The following is a 27,827-nucleotide window of genomic DNA, read 5'->3' as shown; positions in this document are numbered from 1 at the left end:
CTCCCCCCCTGCACCTCACACCACTCTCCCACCCTGCACCTCACACCACTCTCCCCCCCTGCACCTCACACCACTCTCCCCCCCTGCACCTCACACCACTCTCCCCCCTGCACCTCACATCACTCTCCCCCCCTGCACCTCACACCACTCTCCCCCCCTGCACCTCACACCACTCTCCCCCCCTGCACCTCACACCACTCTCCCCCCCCTGCACCTCACACCACTCTCCCCCCCCTGCACCTCACACCACTCTCCCCCCCTGCACCTCACACCACTCTCCCCCCTGCACCTCACACCACTCTCCCCCCCTGCACCTCACACCACTCTCCCCCCCTGCACCTCACACCACTCTCCCCCCCTGCATCTCACACCACTCTCCTCCCCTGCACCTCACACCAATCTCCCCCCTGCACCTCACACCACTCTCCCCCCCTGCACCTCACACCACTCCCCCCCCCCCTGCACCTCACACCACTTTCCCCCCCTGCACCTCACATCACTCTCTCCCCCTGCACCTCACACCACTCTCCCCCCTTGCACCTCACATCCAATCACCCCCCCTGCACCTCCAATCACCCCCCTGCACCTCCAATCACCCCCCTGCACCTCCAATCACCCCCCTGCACCTCCAATCCCCCCCCCTACACCTCCAATCACCCCCCTGCACCTCCAATCACCCCCTCTGCACCTCACACCACTCTCCCCCCCTGCACCTCACACCACTTTCCCCCCCTGCACCTCACATCACTCTCCCCCCCTGCACCTCACACCACTCTCCCCCCCTGCACCTCATACCACTCTCCCGCCCCTGCACCTCACACCCCTCTCCCCCCCCCTGCACCTCACACCACTCTCCCCCCCTGCACCTCACACCACTCTCCCCCTTGCACCTCACATCCAATCACCCCCCCGCACCTCCAATCACCCCCTGCACCTCCAATCACCCCCCTGCACCTCCAATCACCCCCCTGCACCTCCAATAACCCCCCCTGCACCTCCAATCACCCCCCTGCACCTCCAATCACCCCCCTGCGCCTCCAATCACCCCCCCCCCTGCACCTCCAATCACCCCCCCCCTGCACCTCCAATCACCCCCCCCCCCTGCACCTCCAATCACCCCCCCCCCCTGCACCTCCAATCACCCCCCCCCCTGCACCTCCAATAACCCCCCCCTGCACCTCCAATCACCCCCCCCTGCACCTCACATCACCCTTCCTGCACCTCACCTCACTGCACCTCACCTCCCCTGCACCTCACCTCAATGCACCTCACCCCCCTGCACCTCACCTCACCTCACCCCCCTGCACCTCACCTCAATGCAGCTCACATCACCCCCCGGGACCGCGGGGAATCGCCGCCATTTTTTTTTTTGAAGTTTTTTTTTTTTTGAAGTTTTTTTTTTAAAGTTTTTTTTTTTGAAGTTTTTTTTTTTTTTTTTTTTTAATTTTATCGAGGGCCGCACAGAGAGGCCGGGCGGCCCGCGGGCCGTATGTTGTGCAGCCCTGACCTACAGGAAGCTTAATTCTTCCCTTTGTAGCCATTTCTCTATTTACCCTCCCCTCCGCCCTCCTCACTATGTTGCTCCGCAGGGGAACTACACTCCCCAGAATGCCCCAGGAGCTGACTTCATATGACAAAGTACAGCCAATAGGGCTGCTAGAATCTCTTGAGGGGAGATTGGAACTTTGGGAGCGCTTGAAGTGCAAGCTGACATTTAGTTCAGTTGAAGCCAGGACTGAGACAGGGAAGATAAGATCTGGGTGTCAGTGGCACCCAGACTAGGTCATATTAACCCCCTTAGGTCCAAGATTGTTCCCAATCACCTAATTAGATTGTGGCTGCTTCAGGGAAACCCCTAGCTACGGACATTTCCCCATTAGCTGTATATAGTTAGTTTATAGTGCCAGTGAAGACGCCACGTTGTGAAGCATAGCCTGCAGTCTGGGACCCGATCCAGGCATGCATGATTAAAAACTATTTTATTGGTGGGACCATCCTACTGGAACCCATCCCATGCAGAGTCGGAGGCTTCGCTGAAGGCGACGGCGCTGGATCTCCAGGATCCCTGCTGTTAATTGGCCGCTCCGGGTATTGGAGTACTCGGCAGGTACCTCAACTAAAGTGCACCAACGGTTCACGGGTAGCGCTACCATACACACTTTTGGGTGGGCCTTGACATTGGGTAAAAGGACATCAGGGTATTGGTGCCAAGCACCCTTTGTACAGTGGGAACACTCACTTGGTGTAAGGGGGTTTTGAGTATATGTATGTAACGGTGTTTCTGAACCGGTCTGACCCCCCCAATCTCACATTGGCCCCTGTGGTCTAACCAGTCCCCGTTACGGTGGTGCACCTGTTGGCTCCAGGAGATCTGAGCCTCCGCTAGCTGGGAGCCTGGGGTAATACTCACTCATTCACACAGCGCAGCGCCTCCACTTACCCAGGATCCTCATTACGAAAGATTTACCCTGGGCAAGAAACATACCATACACAGTGATTATATAATAACTAACACTTTACTAACACACATAGAAACATAACACATACATAATAACCTGTGTCCCTCTCACGAGGAGACACTAACCGTGACGTCCCGCCGGACGCTTTCCCAACACCAGGTGAATCCCACCCAGTGTCCCAAGGAACCCCTCAGAATGTCCCGTACTCTTACAGAGAGTCAATGGGTGACTGCGCAGTCACTAATTACGCTAAGGGCCCGGTGGTGCACATATATTTGATACCTGCCGAGCACTCCGATGCTCGGGTCAGCAACGATCTTCTCAAAGGGTCAGACGTGCGATGCATCCGTCTGATCCTATCCAGGTGATATTCTCCGTGGACCCCAACGTGGGTCCGAACTCCGCCACTGGAACAGCAGCAGCCGCTGATTCCCTACCTATCTATGTGACGCACGCTATGCTATAGGCCGTCCCTATAACTCAGCAACGTGTGGTGTCTTTGGGGAAACTCCTAGGGGCCTACAGGGGTGAATAACCTGTCCCACTCCCCTAACTAACTAAGAGCCTCATGCAGTAAGCGTTGATAAGGGAATTATCGCCATTTTATAGGCAAAATTGGGTTTGAGATTCAGTAAGCGCCAATAAGTGCTTGATTTCGCCAGGTTTCGGAGCCGATTATTTTGTTATGGCCATTCGCCTGCCGATAAGCCTGTTTTCGCCACTGATCGCCACTTTTTTAAATCGGCTGTATTCAACAAAAAAAAACAGCTTATCGGGGCTGATCGGCACTACGAAATTGAGATGTTATGGCCAATTTCTCCCGCCAACTAAAGTTGGCAGTTTGGAGGGGAGAACGATCGCTAAGGCTGCCGGAACGGCACTTAGAAAAAAAAAATCTTCTGTACATCAATGGAGTCAATGGAGCGGGGACGTATAACAGTATAGTACTGTTTACGTTTCATTGCTCACAATACAAACGTCATTTGCATTACAGTGTGGGGGCATTCCCTGCATTGTGTCACAGCTGACGTGTATTATTTGCATAACATTATACTTTTACATGTTTTCAGCATTTGCGGGTCACATTACTCATCATGTGATGATGTGCCAAGGGAAAATACTATACTCAACTCTTAAAGGAGAACCTCACATCATATCACACATTTTACTGAACTGAGCAACAATTATTTACATGATGTTACACATGACACACATGTCACACATACACCGTATATTCATGTTCCTTTACATTACACAATGCTTGTAATGTGACACGCATCTTTAAACGTTCATGTACATCTGTCTTCTCATGTTTACATGTAGTTTTGGGTCCTCCCTATTTTCATGACGTCACTTATTGGACGCTCAATCACATTGCATGTTTACATTGTAACCGTAGCATTACAAGCACTTCAACCTAACTTATACACACATGTACAGTAATTCAGCATTGGGACACCTTGTAAACTCATTCTATAGCAACTATCCTCATTACAGAAATGCATGCATATGCACACGACTATTCATTGTTGTCAACATGTCACAATAACATGCCTAATTACACATGTTACACAAAACTTTTCCCACGTCAATCTCAGCCTTTTTGTCTAATTACATGACTGACTGTTGCGTTCACAAGTGTTACATGCATTGCACATGCAACTATTTATTTGCAAGCAATGTTTCTACAAAGGTTCACGTCACATCATTGCCAAATATCATCATTCCCTGCAGAACACACACAACAAATACTTATAACAACAACTGCACACAGCTTGCCACAGAAGTACTTTATTATGTTAATGTAACACCTTGCATTTTACTATGTCACCTGACATCATCACATACCTATTTAAAGGACGCCCATTACCTGCTCATTCACAGCTACTCATTTCAAAATGTTGAGATTGTTTAGGAGACGGAGGAACATTCTTTTCTATGACATGCTTGATGATGAAGAGAATCATATAGGGCAAGGGAGGGACACACCGAGGGACAGTGACAGGGACAGTCACGCGGATACGACAGGGACAGGGAGAGGGACAGGTAGAGGGACAGGAGATCAGAGGAGAAGACAGAGGAGACAAGTTATGCCTCGTCCGCGTCTGTACAGGGAGAGAACCCTGTTAGATGGGATGAGTGAGGAGGAGATTGTAAGTCGCTATCGTTTGAGTTCAGCAGCAATCTTATCTCTTTATCAGGAGATAAGGGGAGATTTAGATTTTTTCACAGCCAGAGGTCGTGCAGTCCCTGGGCTTGTTAAAATGCTGTGCTCATTACATTATCTTGCTTCCGCGTCATACCAGACAACTGTGGGCATAGTGGGCGGGGTCTCGCAATCTACATTCTCGCGGGCCTTGACCCAGTTTCTCTATGCACTCAATAGACGCGCTAGGAATTATATTCATTTTCCTACAGAGGCGACAGAGTGGCTGGAAGTCAGGACTGGCTTTTATAATATAGCAGGGATACCATGTGTGCTGGGTGCAATCGATTGCACACATGTTGCTTTGATTGCACCTAGTCAGAGTGAGCATGTGTACCGCAATCGTAAGCACTACCATTCACTCAATGTACAGGTGGTATGTGATGCGACGATGAGGATAATGCATGTGGTACCCAAATTCCCTGGTTCCAGTCACGATTCCTCCATCCTGAGGAATTCTTCAGTCTTCCATGCGTTCGAAGAGGGACATTTTGAACATGGTTGGCTGCTGGGTGAGTACACATTTACATGTTATAACACAAAACACATTTTTATTTAGGAATGTTGGCATTGTACAATTTGATCACTAATGTCAGCTTATGTGTGCTCCATTCATTATAGGTGACTCAGGATACGGAATTAGGCCGTGGCTCTTGACTCCGGTGCTAAACCCTCAAACTGAAGCAGAGGACAGGTACAATGCAGCCCATATATCTACAAGATCTGTTATAGAGAGGACATTTGGCCTACTCAAGACCAGATTTAGGTGTCTGGACAGAACTGGTGGGGCTCTTCTATACAAGCCTCAAAAAGTGTCTGATATTATCCTTGCCTGTTGCATTTTGCACAATGTTGCACTCAGGCACAATGTACAGTCAGACCTAGCTGAGCCTGTGGTAGACGAGCATCCCACCCATGTAGCTGCTGAAAATGAACAAACAGCCAGTGGTGGCCAGACACGCCAGAATCTCATCAATTCATTTTTTTCTTGTAAGTAAAAACATATATGTTCCAAGTTCTACTTTTATACTTACATTATGTTATCTTAACAATAATGTTTTTTTATATACCCTTCTGGTAGGACACAGATGAATATGGGTTGCACACCTTTCTTCTCTCTGCTGTGTGCACAAAGGGATGTGGCACCGGTATGTTATTGTTGCACAGGTTATATAATCCCTCTTCAATTTTACTTTAGTTGTGTGTATGTGAATACAACTGGGGTAACAAAGCACTAATATTTTAGCATTGTGTTGTTCCTTATGCTAACACAATACACATATTATGCCCATACTCATTCATGCTTCTAGTATGCTTACATACAATGTTATTGGTGCAGTGTAACATGTACATCCATATGATGTGTACACCAGCCTGATTTACATTTTGAATGTCATGAAATATACATGGTGTTGCACATTTAACACCAAATACACACTTTGCTGTGTTGTTTACGGTACTGAAGATGGCATGTCAATGTTTGCAATTTATATATTGTTCCTTTGCATTATAGGTATATCTCCAGTATGACTGGTCATGGTATGTATATTTGCTGACATCTCTCATAAGATGTGCCTACATCAATCTTCCTATAATTATTTGAAGTAAAAACCCAACATATTGGTTTTAACACAAATGTAACATACATGTACTTTCTGTATCATGTATATGCATTTAGCTACTCTTGAGCTTTCATGTGCATTGTATTAGAAAATGATTACTCACATTTCATCACATTTTATGTATGTTTCCTTATAAATTCCATTAATGTAATATAGATGTGTTTGGAGACAAGGGGATAACTGTACTTATTTGTTTACTTACGGGAGCTCATTCATCACGGATGAAATTGACTGATCCTAACACTCCATGCATGAATGCCTGTAATCACAACAATGCGTACTACATCTTATATTTAGCAATGTAGGTGTTTTTTAATGCTAGGAATTAATAGTCAACATTAATTTACATTTGTGACATGTGTATGTATAAGTCACACGTGTGTGGATGTGTCCTACATGTACCAAGTGTAAAACTGTTAACAGAAAACACAATTTTGTTGCAAATGTTACTGTCATTTAGCATTTCTAATTTACCAATATGACAATGTTGGTAATATTTTTGCAATATAAATCACGTCACTTCATCATTATCATGATGATAATTATCAAGTATTCTCACAATTGTAACGTCAATCACGTGCACATTAGCATAGACACACTTTGTAAGACAACTGTTTGTGTCTGTATCAATTTGTGTAGGATCCATGTATAACACCGACAAATGATAACACCAGCTTTATTATGGTAGCTTATATCATCATATTGACTATACTATGTATTTTTAGAACGTTTAATAAACACAGTAAACTATAGTTAGTTAGGTTAATGAAATATACACAGAAACGTACTTCATTACATAATGTTGATGTCATAATCAGAACATCATGCATTGTAGGGGACCACAACATCTGGCCAATAACATTATTTGCTACAGTCCCAAACCATTTTATCAACATACCCATGTAACAAGAGATTTTTAACAAGAAATGGCTAGTTGGTTGTAAGTGTCCTTTACATTGGGAGAAGGAGTGGCTCAGTGAGTAAAGACACACACTGGCACTGAGATTTTGAAGCAGGGGAGTCTGGTTCAATTCCCGGTGTCGGCTCCTTGTGACCTTGGGCAAGTCACTTTATCTCCCTGTGCCTCAGGCGGCAAAAAATAAATTGTAAGTTCCACGGGCCAGGGACCTCAGCCTGAAAAATGTGTCTGTAAAGCGCTGTGTACAACTAGCAGCGCTATACATGAACATGCTCATATTATAATTATTATTATTATTATTGTTACATAGTTTCGACAGTCATACGTTCCATTACACAATAGAATTCACAAATGTGTTAGCAGAGTGGGAATGGTTGTTATATATAAAACACACCATGCCATAAAATGATAGTAGTCATTAAAGAACACTCAATAAAAATTCATGAGGCACTATTTTGCAACATCATTATGTTAATTAAGTGCTTATGCAATATAGGCATAAGGGTATCACATTTTTAATTGTTTGTTAATAAGCGCTGCAAGCAATATAAAATTAGTTCCATATGTAGTATAGTAGTCGGTGGCTCCTCCTCACAATCATCTCATATAAAGGTAGACTCTTCTGAAATCATACATTGATCCGATTGTATCTTCCCCGACATCTCTGAAATACAGCAAACACATGATGGTCAAATATGGCACCTTACTATATATGTATCCGTGACAACGCATTACACAGCTCTATATGATTGTGTACATACACACGTCACTCACTTATATGTTAGAAGTACAAGTGTACATCAGTATGTAATGTTTCTTTACATTTGTAGCAGGCATAACTATGTATATGATGTGAACGTTGCCTGTATACTGAAAAATGTGCGCGCACATCTTAGTGTGCGCACGCACTTCACGCTTGGCTGCACTAACTGTTAGCGCATGCGCAAAACAAAGCGTACGTTGTGCGTTCAATACATCTTGAAAATACCATTAAACATAAAATCTTTATTTCAAATACAATGAATACGAAACTACATTCGTTCTAAACGAGTACATCTGTATTCTTTTTAAACAGATGTGTTTGGACAGAAAGGACGGCCGATAACACAATGCGCAAATGCAATACGTGTGACGTCATGTTAAACCAGCGTGAAACGCACGCTAACACTCCTCCCACTCAATTAACATTCGGCTAACGCCCAGTTTACGCCTACAAACACTGAGCCGCACACATGACACACTGCAGTTACCGTTACTATAACAAAACATGACAGCCAATAGGCTTTGAGGCGCGCACGTCGCTTGGGGGCGGGACTTACATCCGTAATCCTTTTTAAGGACACCTTGGGCCATGACAAGGGTCCCACGTCATACGTGGTGGACCCGCTTTTAAATGTTGCATGATAACAAAACAGGTATGTGTTAGAGTTATGTTAAAATGTTGCTAATATGGTTAAAGGGATAGGAAAGTACGTATATTTATTCCGTCAGCAATGTGTACTACTCTTTCAGGTTATACTATATTGTATTCGGCAACAATTTCTTTGTGATCGCTACATGTTATGCAGTCTGCAATGTTACGCTGTATCCACGCATTGAAAGTGAAAATGGTGGTTAAAAAAAAAACAAAAAAACATTTAAACGCACAGTCAACGCATAACGGTTGTTATATTTATCATTCTTCTAGAATTAACTCTTCGTCTGGCTGCAACTGGTCGCTCCAGAAATGCAAGGCATTTTCATCCACGCTTGACCCACCCGCTGAATCCAGTATGACACACATCTCCTCCATGAAGCGCTCATAGGAATCGCCACTGCTTTCTTCAAACAATTGGTCGGGAGGTAGGTTCATTTCTTCGGGTTCCCATTCCAATGCATTTTCAGCTGAAAGGCTTGGTACATAATCATAGTACTTTTGTTCTTGTACAATGTGGGTTTCAGGAATGGAGGGTGCAGATATTGCAGCAGGTATCGATTCACACGGAACAGTAGTAGCGGATCCATTGCTATTGGCATTAGGAATGAATATGCCTTTCACAACAATATATGTGCCCTCTTTCAGGGTAAAATGCTTTTCCTTTGCAATCTTCCAGAAACCATAGGTGTGTTCTAGCTTATCCTGCACACGTTCAAAAAAGTCATTAGTTGATAAAGTGAATCTTATTGATGAATTAAAATTCCGCGCATGCCTACGGTCTTGGTAATAAGGATATTTTGCTCGAATCAAATCATAGATTTGGCGTGTGCTCGCTTTGTGTCCGCGACTGTTCAAAATTGCTTCTGAAACCATGTACTTATAACCTAAGAGTGGATTCATATTGTTAACGAATTCATCAGCCATGTCAGAGTAGCACAAAAGATGTGTGCAGTTCTGTGTTCTTTGCTCATCAAAATGATTCTGCTCAATGGCTAACAAATTCCTGTGTTTCGTTTTCAAGGTCAACAAAAGTAACTACTTTTACTCCTTATTTCAAACGCCAATTGGATGTGTCCTTTTAATTGGTTTAACTTTTGTGGTTAGTGATAGCCGAATGTGGGAAAAACATGTATCATTTTTTTATCTCGTTTGTGAAATCATTCCTACACTTTTATTTCAGTAACATTGAGTTTTCTTGAAAAATAACAAAGAGCACTGTGTGAAAATATTGCTTAGACAGCCATATCAGTAAATACACACACCTGCAAAATGAAATGTTTTTTTCCCACATACATTTCTGTGTGTATTTGAAAGTCTGGTTAACTACCTGTCTGCATGAATTTAAATACGTGTGTATCTATATATATATATATATATATATATAAATATATCTCTCTCATAAATATATATATATATATAAAGTGTATATTGTACTATATGTATAGTGTGTGTGTGTGTGTGTGTATATATGTATGTATATATGTATATATATATATATATATGTATATATGTATATATATATATATATATATATATATATATATATATATATATATATGTATATATATATATATATATATATATATATATATATATGAGTTATTTTTTTTATATTGCAGGAGTACACACAACATATTGATGGCAGTAAGTAGGCCTTGTATGAAACCTATTTAAATGGTGATAAACATGAGTGAATTAAGTAATAAACATTTGTTTGCACCCAATAATGTTAGAGGCTCACACTTAGTATAGTTGTCAAACATTAGGCCTGTATTATTAAAATAGTGTGTTTTCACAAGGAAGCATGAAGTGTATGTTTTTTGTAAATACATCTATACCAGTTTAGATAGTACTATATATACACACACACACACACACACACACACACACACACACACACAGTGTGTGTGTGTGTGTGTGTGTGTGTGTGTGTGTGTGTGTGTGTATATATCAATACATACTACATATATATTAGTATAAATTCAGAGATGTTCTTGAAACAAGAACACATAAATGATTAAAGGACAACATTACAATGGCCACCAAAGGTAAGTAATATTTAACACAAAATCCTGCTGTACACGTACAAGAAAGATGTTTGCAGTTAAATAGGTGCTTTTATAATTGCATGAAAATAATATGCACATGCAATGATTACATCAATTAACACACCCAAATGCAATGTTTTGCTGCAAAGTCAATGGCAGCTTCTCTAAACTTAGCAACTGGCTCCTGGTGGACCATTACTGAACAGACGATTAATACATCAATATTTATAACACTATTCATTAATTAGGAGTGTTAACATTTCCAATACTTCACGTGTACAAGAACATACTTGAAAGTTTGGAAACAACACAGTCTTCAGCATACATACAATAGTAATTAGATAATCTGAAGTCAACAAAACAAGGCCAAAGACATATTTTGTGAATTATAAAATTTATTTATTTTTTTCCTTTTGCGAGCGAGTAACAGGCCTGCTTGTTGTCTCTTGAAATTTCCTTTTTTTTTTGCCACCAACTTTAGCCACAACAGAGCCACTTTGAGTGGCCTCTGGCACTTCACGGGCAGGGCTTGTGGCCAGTGACTCACCTACAGGGCTTTTGGGCAGTGATTCACCTACAGGGCTTTTGGGCAGTGACTCACCTACAGGGCTTTTGGGTAGTGACTGTTCACCTACAGGGCTTGTGGCCAGTGACTCACCTACAGGGCTTTTGGGCAGTGATTCACCTACAGGGCTTTTGGGCAGTGATTCACCTACAGGGCTTTTGGGCAGCGATTCACCTACAGGGCTTTTGGGCAGTGACTCACCTACAGGGCTTTTGGGTAGTGACTGTTCACGGACAGGGCTTGTGCCCACTGACACATGTGAGCAAGTTGGTAGACACTGCACAAGTGATGGTTGGTCTGTTTCATGTGTGTCTTGTTTTGTTTTTGTCGCCTCCTTTGTAGGTGTCAGCTGCTGAATTTGTACAGATGGCAGCGGTAGGATGTCGTTAGGAACCTGCACAGCAATGTCTGCTACTTGACCGGTAACATTCGGACCTGGTGAATGAAGATCAGATGAATGTGGTGAAAACTGGCCAGCATGAACAGATCCTGCCTGTGAGGTGTTGATGTTGAATTGTGATACATTAGTCATTCTCAAGTAATTAGCTTGTGTTTGCTGAACAACTAATGCTTCGAATGAGGTGTTGATTTTTTGCAACTGTTTAGGCACTTCAATGAAGACTCTGTGGAGATGTGCCAATTGTGAAACTGTTTCTTCCTGCAGTGCAATCATCCTTTCCAGCACTGTCATCAGGTCAGAATGGCGACGATTTTCTGCTTCCACAATTTTTCCCTCAGAAGCTACAATTGCATCATATGTGGTATTTGCTGGACGATTTGGCGGTAAAACAGTTTCAATTGGAACCTCTTCATGGTCACTTGCTTGTATTTGTGTGTCTATGGCGGCGGCGGCATCATCATCATCATCATCATCATAATCCTCTTCATCATGTTCTACAAATAAATGTACACATTATTAAATGGCATGTTAATCTCTGCTGTGTTACTATGTAATTCTACTGTGTCATAAGTAACAACTAACATGTTTCCATACGTTTTATAACCTCACATTAAAAACTACCTTGACTTAAGAATAATGTTTGGACTCAGTATGAAATATGAGTGAATGAAAACTTGCTGTAAACTCACAACTCCTACATGATAGTTAACATCACTAACACAATACATGTTGCCTTACACTTCATTTTCACATACACTAAGTAATCCTATTTAAAGAACATGTGCAAAACAAATAATGAACATGACAACATAACATACAGTATAGAAGAGCACATATTATATGGCCACCAACTGATACACTCACCTTCTAGGTGTGTTGAGCTGGCTGACCCAGGTGAAGACACTTGTTCCGTCTCAGGTGACACATGTCCTTCAGGGGCAACTATATATAACAATAACATAAGTTTTACATTTACATGTGTAAATATTGAACAAACAGTTATTGTATGTTCTGTATTTATGAGTACGTAACAGCATCAGTTCCTTAACCCAAAATGTGTGTGTGAAAGTGAACATAAATAGTTGTAATAACAATGTACATGCCTGTGTACTTAGAACTTTTGAGTTCCCTAACATAAAACATACTATGTTTCTGCAGTAATGCGTGAGGATAAATAGATAAAATTTGTACATAAAAATCATATGTTGTGTAGTGATATCAGTATCATAATGTACATAACTATCATGAGATGACCATTCACAATGGTTATCATGAAGGTGGTCATATTGCAAAAAGTGTTGTTTTTGGTAGAGGATATGTGTGGTACACTGGCGACACACTTTATTCGAGCTTGGCTAGTCCCACGAATTCGGGTATACCCGGGTGTATTGAGGTTTGTGACTGTTTTCTGCCCGAGTGCATTGAGTTATTTTCCAAGCAGGGATTGAAGCATTTTATTCCCGCTGGCTGCAATACTGCACAGTATATATATATAAACTGCATTACAATTCATGAATTTATGCCATCTGGTAGACACGCGAAGCATTGCAGCCTATTAAATCCTAATCATTATCATTTAACAGATCAGCCGCCCATCAGCTAGGCATGAACCCAGGCTGGGAAGGCAAATGCAACGGGGCTTGTCAGAGGTTAGGAGCGGCACATTCCAGGTATCTGCCAGGTACATACCGGGTATTTGCTCGAATAAAGTGTGTCGGTGCAGTACATTAATATAAGATGTGGCACACATGAATGTGGCTGTGACTAAACAAGACAACACATGCAGTGTGTGATAATGTGTCGTTGATAGTAGTAGTTCAACTATAGATATGAGTGAACTAATGTGTGACGTACGCTTTGATAAGTAATGAGTTGTTGGGGCATTTAGTAGCTAAAGTGAAGCTTTCAAATGAGTGTGATTAACTTCAGTTGTGCTAGTCAGGTTGTAAGAACGGTATTCACTTCCCCAAAAAGCCTAATCAGCCACACCTTTCAATTACTTGAAACAGGTGAAAATGGTGTGAACTAAGTTGACCCTAAAATGAGGCTGTAATTAGTGTGTGTGCTGAACCCCACCCCCTCTGTTGAAGTGTATGCTGTGATGAGATATTAATTGCAGCTGCTTTAACACAATGGTAGATGAGCTAAATAGTCGTGTGCAGTTTTTAAGTTATGAAAACAATGACATAACATATGATACGTGTGCCTCATTATGCTGTCTGTATATGACTTAAAGCAAAAATGGACCTTTTCATAAACAACTATAGATGTGTTAGTGCAAGTGATGTTTGTAGGCCGTTGCATGCAATATATTTGATGCATGCTTAAAATAGGCAGTGATGTCATGTTTGTGGGAGTAAAATAAATAAAATACACAATAATATTATACATATTTCTGTTCTGTACCTGTAGCTAGTAATAATTTCTCATTAACATGTGTTACACATGTGTACTACCCTGTTGTTCCCCATCTTCGCCCACCATCAATTCCTTCCACTGCAGCAATGCATTTTGGGAATTCACATGTAAATGAGCACACAATGGCATGTGCTATATTAGTTACTGCTTTTAGTAGGACTACAACATATATGTCTATTTTGAGATATATATATATACAGAATCAGACATATACATATATAGATGCAGGTATGCTTATATTGTGAAGACAGTATAAAAAGCAGTGTAAATATGCAAAATAACTGTAAGCAACGACACGCCTAGTACATTAATATTTCTCACCTGGTGGAAATTGTGAGGGATAAATTCCTATATCACGGTCACCAGGTAAGCCTTCCACGACGACGGGAAGTAATTTTGCCCGAAGCAGCTCCTCCAATGGAGTTAATATCAGACGTTGTGGTGTCGGCCCACCTCCAGTGCCAGTAGCATGCACGCGTTGGTGTTGTATTTTCTTTTTCAATTTGGACCTAATATCATCAAATCTCTTGTGACAATTCCGCTTGTCCCTCACATGATTCCCACACGCATTGACACCAATGACTATTGTGTCCCACATTTCTTTTCTGCTTGCTGAACTTGTCCGCCCTTGAAAAACATATAAAATATATGAGGTAAATTAATAATAATAGAAGCAGCAGTTTCCTACACTGCTAGCTGTTCCAAGAGATAGCAAACATGCTGTTTTAGGTGTAATATGTGAAGCACATGAGCATTCACTACTAAACCTATACATGTAAGCAAGGTTGCATTCATATTGTATGCAGTTATGGCAAATTGACCGCCTGTGTTTAGTTGTCCTTGTAAGGCATGATAAAAAGCTGTGTTTCCAGACTAATTAACATAGAAAGATATTCTGAACCCATATTTGCATATGAACAAAACTCAGATGACCTAGGATCACATGTATTTGAATAATAAATGTAAAGGTACACTTACCTAGTAAATGTCCATATATACTGTCATAGTGCTCCAGAATGCCAGTGACAAGAGCTGTATTTTCCTGGTCATTGAAGCGAGGATTACGTGGCTTCTCCACACGTTTCTTCCGAGCAGGTTTAGGGTCAGAGCTTGGCTGGTGCTGACTGGACTCTCCTTCTTCCAATGGAAGAGACTCCAAAAGCTGCCCACCAGCAAGCACGCCACCACCATCCACCCCATCAGCAACTGCGCCACCAGCAGCACTCACAGCACCAGCACTCCCACTCCTAGCACCAGCACTCCCACTCCTAGCACCAGCACTCCCACTCCTAGCAACAGCACTCCCACTCCCAGCAACAGCACTCCCACTCCCAGCAACAACACTCCCACTCACAGCAACAGCACTCCCACTCACAGCAACAGCACTCCCACTCCCAGCAACAACACTCCCACTCCCAGCAACAGCACTCCCACTCCCAGCAACACCACTCGGTGCACCAGCAACATCACTCCCCTGAACAGTACGTTCACTCCGACGCGTACTCGCACGAGTAGCACTCCCACTCCCACCAGCATCACTCTTCCCACGCTTTGCGGGCATACTTCCAGCACTCACAAAAAACAGACAACTAATGTACAGCCAATCACACGAAACACTTCCACATATAAAACAAGACAAAGATGTAAACAAAACAACAATGGACAAAGCTCACCCAATACACAACAAGTCTCTCAGTCAATATGCAAATCTTCAATCAGCCAGCTCTGTGCGTCTCTCTCTCTCTCACTCCCAACAACACAGAGAATGATTAGCAGTACATGTTGCCTTTAAATATGGCGCGCAATCCAATACATGCTTGTTTCGCCTGATTCAGCAAGATTTGTGATTGGGCAACCTATCAGCACCCCGCCACGCACGCCGATACACCTGTGTGTGATCGGCTAATCATCGTGAGAGTGGGCGGATTTGTTTTCGGGTTGATTTTGAATGTATTCGGCACTTACTGCATACGGAGAGGAAAAATCGCCATTAACATGACTAATCGGTAAGCTTGCCGATTTCACTTAATCGACGCTTACTGCATGAGGCCCTAAGTCCCAATCCTAACTATAACTAGCCCCGCAGGAACAACCTGCAGCAACAACATGCGCACTAACACACCGCACACGCAGTCAACCTGCAGACAGCAACACACGTAGTCAACCTGCAGACAGCAACACACTGTGCTTACTTGTCAGCGCTCACGGCAACACCAGCCGGATCCACTGACAAGCCAGCACCCTCTCACACCTAAGGGGCAGCTCCCTATCTCGGGCCGTCCCTTAACAATTACCCCCTACCCTCTCAGGGATTTGGGGCCTGCCTGGGACTTGGGGATTCTTACCTGGTGCAGGAGCCACTCGCTCCCTGCACCCTTCCTTCCCCTTCCTCCTCCTCAGCCTGACTGACGTAACACTAAGCCCGCAAAATGTATCTATATTCTTCTGGGCTGAGAATCCTTCAGCCCTATTGGCTCCTATCAGGCACCTGGTGCCTGTCTCCCTATGCCTCCTGGGAGTTGTAGTTCCCAGGAGGCTGCTACAGCATTGGGGCCGCATGCGCGCTTCTCCCGCGCATGCGCGAACGCCTAATGGCCGCCTCAACCTTTTCCCCTGCTTCCCTACCCTCGCGCGACCTCCTAAGGGCTGCCTTAGCTTCCTACCCCTATCTGCGCATGCGCGATCCTGCGCACGCTCGCGCAACATGTCATGGCGGCCCCCGGTAGCCGGGTGCGCCGCCAGAGCTCCAGGGATGCCGAGCGCTCCCTGCACTGGCCCCCACCCTCGCGAAGTGCCGGCGGGTCCATCGCTGCCTCCGGCGGCACCCGCGGCCACACGGCACTCGCGGAGGGGGGTCAGTGAGTGAAAAATAACCCCAGGGCTACATTCTCCCCCTCGCAGAATCCCAACGACTCGCTTGGGTAGCAACCATACAGAGTATTATATAATGGAAAATACATGGCATAAATCATATCACACATAGCATGCATTTGTTCACCAATACCCAATATACTCGCATGGATACCCGAGGCCAGCTGAGTCTCAGAGTGGAGTGCCCTTAACTGATTGGGTGAGGGTATCCCACCTTGACTCCTGTGAGTCTTTTGGAACTCGATATCAGTCTTTTGCGCCAAACCACCTCCCCCTCGCAGAAAAAATAGTACGGGGTCCTGGGTATTGACCCTTGCCGGATCCTCCGGTTTCGTCTCACGGGAGACAGGGAGGTTCAGTCTCTTGCCTTGGTCCACCACATGGCGAACAAAACGCTCCATCGTACGTATGGGAGAGGCCACAACTACCAGGGCGGTCTCAGCACAGTCTTTATCCGCTCCAGCAATCCCTTTAACGGTGACATCTTCTGTGGACAGTGCAACCTCTTCGTGCAGGCCCGTGTCTTGAGAAGGCCAGGCTTGGAGGTTCCTCGCGCAGGAGTAGGTGTCGCTCCGGGCCGCTATACCGGATACCTTGATGAGGTCGGATTCGTTCCCTGTTCTGCAGAGATCTTCTGGGGGAGACACCTCCACCAGGACGCGATGACGAGGTGAGCCCATCGCCCGGGTGACCCTACCTTTGGAGTCACCAAGCTCCACGATCACCGGGGAGCTCACACCCGACATCCCTGGGGCAGTCAACGCACCCCTTTCGTTGTCGGCAGGTACTGATCCCAAGCCTGGGACCGCTGGTACCTCGGTGGTAGGCTGGACTGGCCGTTGCAGGGCACACGGGCCCATATCATGGTCTGCATCAGCTGAGGTGGTTGGCTCGGTGCCCTCACTAGAGTGGTCCGCCGGCAGGCGCATCACCACGAGCGGTTGGCCGCTGGAATCACCAGACAAGGATGGGGGTACAAACACCTTACCCTGGGATTCCGGGATCTGTGGTTCTGGTATCGGTGGTTCCCGCTCGGGAACCGGGTCTGGAACCGACATTGGGGGTTCCAGCATCTGGAGCTCTGCCTTCGGCGGCTCCGGCTCAGTGTCTGGAAAGTCCATTTGAGCACACGGCCCCTCCACCACCTCCATCGCTGAAGTGGAAGAATTAGTAGCGGCTTCGCCCGCCCCGGTAGAACCATCAGGCGCCTCTTTCTCTTTCTCTGCTGGTTCCGTAGCCTGGGGTATGACAGGCTTTAAGAACCGGCCACCGCAGCAGTTACATCGGGGCTCCCACGCCAGTGCACCTCTAGGACAGTCACAGGTGAGGCTAAAACACTGGGTAAACGTTTCTCCGTCCACCTCAGTTGACCTGAAACCTAGCGGTAACTGGGACAGTTCGACTCCCTTTTCAAGGGCTTCACTCAGGCAGGGGCACATTAGCAGAGTGACATCTATTCCGGGCAATTGCCAGGGCTCATACACATCAGGGTGTAACCCCTGGCAGTCTCTCTCATTCTCGGGGAAGGAACACTCCATTTCTGCAACAGTGTCCTCTGCCGCTGGCGGTTCTATAGGCTGCGGCGGTTTGGGTTGCAGGAACTGCGCCGCACAGTCAGGACACTCGGGCCCTCGGGTCAGTTCACCGACGGGGCAATCACATTCGCTCAGGCAGCAGTGCAGGCATTCTTCCCCATCTACCACTGTCGTCATGAACGCTACGGGTAACATAGGTGACCCGTCCGTCCAGCCACCAGTCACATTATAATCTTTCAACGCACATGGGCATACTACCATTGGCGAGCCTAAAGGTGCCACCTGTATGATTCTATACAGCCAAGGGTGTTTTTCTCGGCATCCCTTGCTTTCCTTAGGGGGGAACAGAAATTGCTGATTTCTGCTCAAGGCACTCCCTCCCCCTGGTGGACTCTAGAGGAGGGGCAGCACAGTCTTTCAGGGAGTGTTGCGAGCTCTGTACTGAGTCACTCACAGTGTGGGGGCGGGGCTCTGGTTTTCCCGCCAGTCCTGGGCAGAGGCTTGCAACATTCTGGCAATCAGCCGCACAGGTGCCATTTTGATTTGGCGGGAGCCGCCATTTTAGGTGGGACTCACTGTTAATGTCAATAGGGCTCTCGGTGCAGGCAGGAACTGCCAAGTCGGGGTAAATAAAGGGGCACCCATCGGTCGGACCCCCGGGCAGATTTAAGAATTGGGGGCCATCTTCCTCGCTTATGGCCTGGCCTACATATATCAGTACAGCACTCCATTGCCAGGTGTCATCATACCTTCACCCTCTGACCCACGTACCAGCTAGCCCAGGGAGCTTCAGAACCTGCACCTGGACATCTGACAAGGACACGTCAGCCGGAACTGCCCCCACGGCAACCACGTGGTTAGGAGTCACGTTAACCTTCAAGGCCCATGCGTGGACCTCCTGCTTTGAGAGCACCCACATGGTGAAACAAAAATAGAACACAATTTAGAGAAAAAAAACTTACAGGGCACCCCAGGTCTGATCTCTCAGCAGCGCCTCCAAATGTAACGGTGTTTCTGAACCGGTCTGACCCCCCCAATCTCACATTGGCCCCTGTGGTCTAACCAGTCCCCGTTACGGTGGTGCACCTGTTGGCTCCAGGAGATCTGAGCCTCCGCTAGCTGGGAGCCTGGGGTAATACTCACTCATTCACACAGCGCAGCGCCTCCACTTACCCAGGATCCTCATTACGAAAGATTTACCCTGGGCAAGAAACATACCATACACAGTGATTATATAATAACTAACACTTTACTAACACACATAGAAACATAACACATACATAATAACCTGTGTCCCTCTCACGAGGAGACACTAACCGTGACGTCCCGCCGGACGCTTTCCCAACACCAGGTGAATCCCACCCAGTGTCCCAAGGAACCCCTCAGAATGTCCCGTACTCTTACAGAGAGTCAATGGGTGACTGCGCAGTCACTAATTACGCTAAGGGCCTGGTGGTGCACATATATTTGATACCTGCCGAGCACTCCGATGCCCGGGTCAGCAACGATCTTCTCAAAGGGTCAGACGTGCGATGCATCCATCTGATCCTATCCAGGTGATATTCTCCGTGGACCCCAACGTGGGTCCGAACTCCGCCACTGGAACAGCAGCAGCCGCTGATTCCCTACCTATCTAAGTGACGCACGCTATGCTATAGGCCGTCCCTATAGCTCAGCAACCTGTGGTGTCTTTGGGGAAACTCCTAGGGGCCTACAGGGGTGAATAACCTGTCCCACTCCCCTAACTAACTAAGTCCCAATCCTAACTATAACTAGCCCCGCAGGAACAACCTGCAGCAACAACATGCGCACTAACACACCGCACACGCAGTCAACCTGCAGACAGCAACACACGCAGTCAACCTGCAGACAGCAACACACTGTGCTTACTTGTCAGTGCTCACGGCAACACCAGCCGGATCCACTGACAAGCCAGCACCCTCTCACACCTAAGGGGCAGCTCCCTATCTCGGGCCATCCCTTAACAATTACCCCCTACCCTCTCAGGGATTTGGGGCCTGCCTGGGACTTGGGGATTCTTACCTGGTGCAGGAGCCACTCGCTCCCTGCACCCTTCCTTCCCCTTCCTCCTCCTCAGCCTGACTGACGTAACACTAAGCCCGCAAAATGTATCTATATTCTTCTGGGCTGAGAATCCTTCAGCCCTATTGGCTCCTATCAGGCACCTGGTGCCTGTCTCCCTATGCCTCCAGGGAGTTGTAGTTCCCAGGAGGCTGCTACAGCATTGGGGTCGCGTGCGCGCTTCTCCCGCGCATGCGCGAACGCCTAATGGCCGCCTCAACCTTTTCCCCTGCTTCCCTACCCTCGCGCGACCTCCTAAGGGCTGCCTTAGCTTCCTACCCCTATCTGCGCATGTGTGATCCCGCGCACGCTCGCACAACATGTCATGGCGGCCCCCGCTAGCCGGGTGCGCCACCGGAGCTCCAGGGATGCCGAGCACTCCCTGCACTGGCCCCCACCCTCGCGAAGTGCCGGCGGGTCCATTGCTGCCTCCGGCGGCACCCGCAGCCACACGGCACTCGCGGAGGGGGGTCAGTGAGTGAAAAATAACCCCGGGGCTACATGTATGTATGTATGTATATATATATATGTGTGTGTAACCCTTTTACCATACCCCCCCCTAAGTGAGATTGGGGGGTACGCTCCTTTCTGGCTACTGAATAGGTGGTTGGGCTGTAACCTGCTGGTAAACAGGAGGGCTGAGGGCTCCGCAGTGGTGTGGGGAGAGCCAGGACAGGGAACAGGAGGAACAGTTTACCTTGGTCTTCCTCTGGTGCAGTGCCTCCAGCCAGCAAGGATCCCCTGTTGATATTCAGGAGATGGGCCCCCACTGACACTCCTTCATCACAGAGACAGGAACACACACACAGCATGTTTTTTCTGTATTTATTAGCAGTCAGCTCCAGGATAGCGATTGGCAGGCTTTACATAATCTTTAGCAGCATATGCATTCTTCTTGAACCTCTCTCTATCTAGATCAGATCCCTGACTAGGGAGCATAATTCCCTTCCCTCCCAACCCCAGCATGGGTGGGAGAGACTTTCTCTGTGCTAAGTAACTTCTTCTCTTCACTCCTAACTCTCAACTCAACTAACTGACAATTTGGGAGGATGTCCCAATTTGAATATCTTTGGGGAATGTCTCTGACTCATAGCAATCCAGAGCCGGATACAGATTGGCCCACACACATCAGGGGGCGTTCCAACCAATATCCACCCCTCAGATTGACATCCTCAGAGTTGGTAGGCATGCCCTTGAATACTGATACATTATTCAAGGCTGAAATACACACACACACAGGCCTAAGAAAGGAATTAACCTTTCCACTGCCTGCGCTAACAGGACTGACAGAGGGAAGGCCCAGAAAAAGAAGTAACTGCCGGGACGCTATGTTACATATATATAGTAGGGTAGTAGTATTATATCCTGTTCAGTAAATCCTGTTATATTCTACTGGTGTGTGTTTATTATATTGTCCTGCACAGGGTTATCCCACATTGTTAGAGTCCCATGCAGGTGGCGGTGCTGTCTTCAACCGGATCATGTACACCCCAGGCTCCCAGTAGCAGAGTTTCAGGCCTCCTGTGAGCCGCAGGTAACGCACCACATACACCGTAGCCGCTATTCCTCCAAGGGGGGTGGGGGAAAGTGCGTTATACCTAGATAGCTACAGAAACACTGATCGGATTGCATACACTTGTAACCTGTTTGTATTCCTGGTCCTGAAGCAGTCTTTTTTTTAATTGCCTATTTTAATTATCCACTGAATTTAGTAACTGTAATAGTTGACAATACTCACTTTCTTCCCACATGTATGTATGTATGTCTTTATTTATATAGGGCTATAAATGTACACAGCGCTTCACAGTAGTAATCCACACGACAATCATATAAATAACAAATCATACAAATAACAGATCATGGGAATAAGTGCTTCAGACATAAAATTAAGATTTAGGAAAAGGAGTCCCTGCTCCGAAGAGTTTATAATCTAATTGGTAAGTAGGAAGAACGTACAGATACAGCAGAAGGGCATTCTGATATGTGTGTCCTCAAGGGGCCACACTTTATGTATCATGTGTATAGTATTAGCCACGTGCTACTCATATGCTTCGTTAAGCAGGTGTGTTTTAAGGTGGGTCTTAAAGGTGGATAGAGAGGGCGCTAGTCTGATATGAGTTGCATCACTAATTCCTACAGCACACAAGTGGTCGCGCTGTGGTTGACTGACTTGTCAAGGTTGGCAACACTGCATCGAACTGACACCATTATTACAGAGTAGTCCGAACAGAAAACAAGCATACGAAATTTCTAACATTCTAAACATTTATGAAAAAATTCCAGTGAATTTGTCACTTAATTTCAGTGAAGAGATAATCATGACTGCCAGACCAAGCAACAACAAAACTAAATCATCATTTTCATACTGAGTGGGAGGATGATTATTTTTTCACTATGGTGAATTCAATGTGCATGTGTTTGATTTGCCATTCGACAATAGCTCTTGCTAAGAAGGGAACTGTAGAGAGACATTTCAAGATTGTTCACAATAAACACGAAAACGACTTTCCAGCCACAAGTTAACTGCGCAAACCGAAGGTGAAGGAATTGAAGTCTCCACTGGCTGTCCAACAATCCATATTTACTACAGTAGGTCCATCGATTAAATCAAAGGCAGCCACAATTACATCCTTCCGGTGATTCATGTGTTAGCTAAGCAAATTAAACCGTTCGAGGGTAGAGACATGGTAAAATAAGCATCTTTCGAGGCCGCAGACTCATTCTGTGATCATTGAAAAAAATTATTCGGAAATAATTTCAGCTATGAAGGAAATTCAGCTATCCAGATACACAGCTACGTGACGTTCAGAAGTGATGGGTGAAGATCTGAGAGTGCTACTAAATAAAGACATAAATGAGTGTGTTTTCTTTTCACTTCAGTTTGATTAATCAACAGATGCTATTGACAGATCCCAGCTGTGCATTTTCATAAGAATGGTATTTAACAATGTGACTGCTAAGGAGAAATTGCTCAAGACCGTACTGTTGAAGGGAAAAATTCTAGGAGTGGACATTTTTCAGGCATTCAAAGGCTTTATTAATAACATTCAGTTATCTATTAACAAACTTGGGTTCATTAACACAGCTGGAACTCTGGCCATGACTGGCCGTACGCTTGGTTTCGTGGCTCTCTGTAAAAATGATTGCTATTTTCCCAATTTCCATAGTTATCTTTGCATAATTCATCAACAGGTTCTGTATAGTAACATGTTGAATATGAAAGAAATCATGGATATTGTGCTTGTGATTGTATGTTCTATGCCAGCAAGAAGTCTGCAGAGGTGCATCTTTAACTCTCAACTGGAATCAAATTAAACTGAACACACAGACATTTTGCAGCACACTGTGTTCTGTCCTAGGCTTAGTGTGGCTTACTAAACTTATATATCCAGTTAACATATTTCCTTCTTTCATACAAAGAGGATGTCTTCTATGAATTTCTGAATATTAATCAATACATATATGTAATGAACGGTTCAGTAGGGAGAAAAGTATTGCAAGTATTATACTTACCTCACTACTAACAGCACACTGAGTGTTTTGTCACAATATTCATTGAAGGTGCATTCAGTGCAGCAAGAGTATCAGTATCAGTATCCTCCCAAAACTGCTTTACTGTTTTCAGACACTACCGGTCGCTATCCCGATAAAATATATAAGGGATTTACAGAATAAAATGATGCCGTTTATATGGGGTAACAAAAGACCAAGAGTGGCGAGATCAGTAATGCTCGCTTCTAGAGAAAGAGGGGGTCTGGCGGTCCCTGATATCAGGAAATATTATTTCGCTTCCCATTTGAAACAGATACAATTTTGGCACGCTCAGGAAAATCAATATACAGTAGGTGGGTAGATTTAGAAAATATATTTAATAGCTCCACGGCATTCCCGGGTCTTTTGTGGAATAATAAGCCAACAAAATGTTCGAGATTAGATTTTTTTAATTGGGCTGTAATAAAATTTGGCAAAGGGTCAAAATTTATTATCAACTATTTTCAGCTCCTTCGAGATGTACCCCTATTTTTGCCAACCCTGACTTTGGTTAGGGTTGGTTTACTTGTACTTTTGATTTATGGAAGGCTAAACATGTTAGAGATGTGGGGGATATGCTATTGAATGGTAAATTGTTAAATGTCAATGATTTTTGTCAGAAATACTCTTTCATGGGTGCTGAGGTGTTCAGATTTTTTACAAGTTTCCCATTATCTTAGACAGTTGTCTCCGGATGGGTCTTTCCCAGAGTGTTCTGTGAAGAAAAAGAATCTATCAGTGGGGGCTTATCTCAACATTGTACCAAGTTTTTATTTCTCGGGAATTTAATGCCCCTTGCACCCACCGTTATATGGACGAATGGGCCCATGATTTTCAGGCAGAGATTTCTTGGGAAGATTGGCAAGATTTATTTATTTATTTATTTATAAAATGTTTTACCAGGATGTAATACATTGATAGTTACCTCTCGTTTTCAAGTATGTCCTGGGCACAGAGTTAAGACAAATAATACATGGTTACAAATACAGTTACATAAATGAACAGGGTATATCTGGGTCAATGCAATGAATACATCACAATGCACAATATCTAAAGAGAATATCTATAAAGTTATGTTGAGATGGTATCTGACTCCTCAGAGGTTGACCAATAAAGAAAAAAAAACATGTGAGCGCAAATAACACTACTCAAAGTGAATGTGATTAACAAAATATATACTGCCCTTAAAGAGCAGATCCCAGAACAGGACTCAATCCCAGTCCAGATAACAAATGGTTGAGGCAGATTTATCCAGGGACCACGAATCTTTGCTGGAGAGGTTGTGGTGGTGTTGGGGATATGTCTCATACAGTATATGGTGGTTTTGCCCAAAAATACAGAGATTCTGGGGAATAGTACAGAATTTGTTATGAGAATCAATTGGGATAAGAATCCCCCTAGACCCGCTTATAATGGTCCTGGGTAAGCTGCTAGATAATTTAAACCAAAATATTTCTAAATTATTATTACACATTCAACCCGCGGCGAGACGTGCAAACGCAGGGGCCTGGAAAAAGTCCCTACCCCCATCCAGGAGAGAGATTATCTAGAGAGTAAAGGAGGTGCAATCTATAGAAAGATTAACATCTTATGTGAGACATAACTCAAGAACATTTCTAAAAGTATGGGAGCCCTGGTACTCTAGGGGGAATATGTGAATCTTTGAGTTACTGTGGACTGAGGGTTGTATTTTCTCTCAAAGAGATGGTTATTCTGAGTAATGTGTAGAGATGTGGTGGTCTAGCGTCTTTATATTTTTTAATACCTATGTTAAGATTGTGGTACCTTTCCCCCCTCCCCCCCTTTTTTCTATTTGTGTATCCCTTTTCCTATGTTTTTCTAAAAACTCAAATAAAAAGTAAGTTACAAAAGAAAAATTATTTATAAAATTAAATCACTTAAAAATAAATATTAGAATGGTATTTTTCTAATAATGTCCCCGTTTATACTGTATTATTGATTTATTTAAGTTTCCTGACGTAACACAAACTCTCCGCTCCCTTTCTCCCTACCCTTTCTCTCGCCCCCCCCTTCTCTCTCTCTTTTCCCCTTTAGCTCGCTCTCCCCCCTTTCTCTCTCTTCCACCCTTTCTCTCCCTCCCTCCCCCCCTTTCTCTGTCTTTCACACACACACACACACACACACACACACACACACACACACACACACACACACACACACACACACACACACACACACACACACACACACACACACAATCCCCCATTCTATCTCTTCCCCCCTCCCACCATCCAAAAAGGGAAAAGCTAAAAACCTTGGGACATTTTAACGATTTTGAGAAAACACCCCGAGGTTTAATGAAAATCCAGGACTGTCCCGGCTAAACAGAGACATATGGTCACACTACCTCTGGGTGATCCTACAGTTCCAATCTTGTAAAATAAATTGAAGTTAGTTTTGGTGGATTGATCCTTTAAACATGTATAACTTTCTGTTTTAGTTGCTAGTGCTATCTCTCCAGCTTGTTATTCTTCATGTGTTTCCTATCTGTCTGCATTGACCTCAGCTTACATTTGACTTCTGCCTCTTATTATTTACTCTTCTAGTTATGACCTTGGCTATTCACATGACGATGTAAATCTGCCACTTGGTACTGTTGCATTGCATGTCCTGTTCAGTTGTAAGTTCAGTTATTCGCATGCCTATTTTTGCACTGCACCTCAGTATTGGCCTTGGCTAATCACTGAAGGAATGTGAGTCCGACACAAGGATTTTTCTCAAAGTCCATTTTGTTTTATTTAAGCACAGCTCACAGTTACGATTCATAGAACAGCCTTGTCGCAACAGGATTAAAACATTTTTTGCATCACATCACGCATCTTTTTTTCACATTTTTTAGTCACACTAATTCAGGTTTCACACTTGTTACACCTCTTTCTTTTCACATGCAGTACACATTTGCGTTACTGTATATTTAAGGTTTATTATCACCTTGGTCACTATTTTATATTTATTTACATGTGTGTGTTTAAGCGCCTCCACCAATTACCTTTGGCTATCCTCAATGTGATGAGGACCAGCACCCAAGACTAGACAAATAATCTCTCTCAAAGCACCAGCATTTACTTGTAAAAAAAGACCTACGTCAACCACAGAAGCAGGAAATCAAGAGCACAAATACAGTATATGTGACCTGTTTGGACTTTGGATTGAAGTCCCTTTTCTGGAGCTGCACTACTTCCATATGTAATGTAATATATTTCATTATTTTATTTAGTATGTGCGCTTGAACCCACCTTATTTGTCCGCACATCATTTTTGCACATGTGTGTATATCCCCACTCTGCTTTATCTTCTGTCAGCACTTAACTTCTGTTATCTTCCTTGAGTGGCTCAGTATGTATGGGCGGGCAGATTTTTGGCTAGTCAGCTAATCGTGTAGCAAACATATTTGTCTTCAGGCAAGGTCAGTTAAGCAATAAACCTTGTGCTTTTCTCGCACTTGTGTAGAAAATTGTTTTAATCTTGCTTACTGTATCTTCTTCAAACTAACCCTGTTCTGTATTAAAACATTAACCCTTCCCTTGCTAGTTCACAACTGCACAGTCGCGTCCCATTACTCAGTCTCTCTCTCTCTTATGGTGGTCTTTAATGGAAGTCTTACAGTCCAAAATTCAACACCTGTTACTCTGATATTCTCATCATCTCAATATTATTACATTACCTTGTGCTTGGGACTAGGGTAGTGTGGGTGTCCACTCCACATCCAGCCTCTCTATGCCTTGACAGTCCG

The 27,827-nt window shown here is 44.6% G+C and overlaps 1 protein-coding gene across 1 annotated transcript; it reads right to left on the bottom strand.

Moving 5' to 3' along the window:
• Nucleotides 1-2,414: 2,414 nt before the first annotated feature.
• Nucleotides 2,415-19,379, bottom strand: LOC142488092 (uncharacterized). Its single transcript, XM_075588466.1, has 6 exons — nucleotides 19,232-19,379; nucleotides 17,982-18,378; nucleotides 14,376-14,563; nucleotides 12,501-12,578; nucleotides 11,601-12,130; nucleotides 2,415-2,468 (listed from the first exon to the last, which is right to left on the bottom strand). Exons 1-6 carry the CDS (start codon nucleotides 19,377-19,379, stop codon nucleotides 2,415-2,417), a joined length of 1,395 nt encoding a protein of 464 aa, XP_075444581.1.
• Between the last annotated feature and the right edge of the window lie 8,448 nt (nucleotides 19,380-27,827).

The sequence above is a fragment of the Ascaphus truei genome, chromosome 2 (assembly GCF_040206685.1).
Source record: "Ascaphus truei isolate aAscTru1 chromosome 2, aAscTru1.hap1, whole genome shotgun sequence".
Taxonomy (NCBI): Eukaryota; Metazoa; Chordata; class Amphibia; order Anura; family Ascaphidae; genus Ascaphus; species Ascaphus truei.
The sequence above is the reverse complement of the archived record's forward strand: the minus strand, read 5'-3'. Positions and strand labels throughout refer to the sequence as shown.

What these genes read in the sequence shown, in the direction of transcription:
- LOC142488092 (XM_075588466.1), bottom strand. Translation starts at nt 19,379, where the DNA reads ATGTGGGTGCTCTCAAAGCAGGAGGTCCACGCATGGGCCTTGAAGGTT. An exon ending in GAAGCTCCCTGGGCTAGCTG is followed by an intron (nt 18,379 to 19,231) that starts GTACGTGGGTCA and finishes TGCCCGGAATAG; the next exon opens with ATGTCACTCTGCTAATGTGC. An exon ending in CAGATGCTGGAACCCCCAAT is followed by an intron (nt 14,564 to 17,981) that starts GTCGGTTCCAGA and finishes TGATGATATTAG; the next exon opens with GTCCAAATTGAAAAAGAAAA.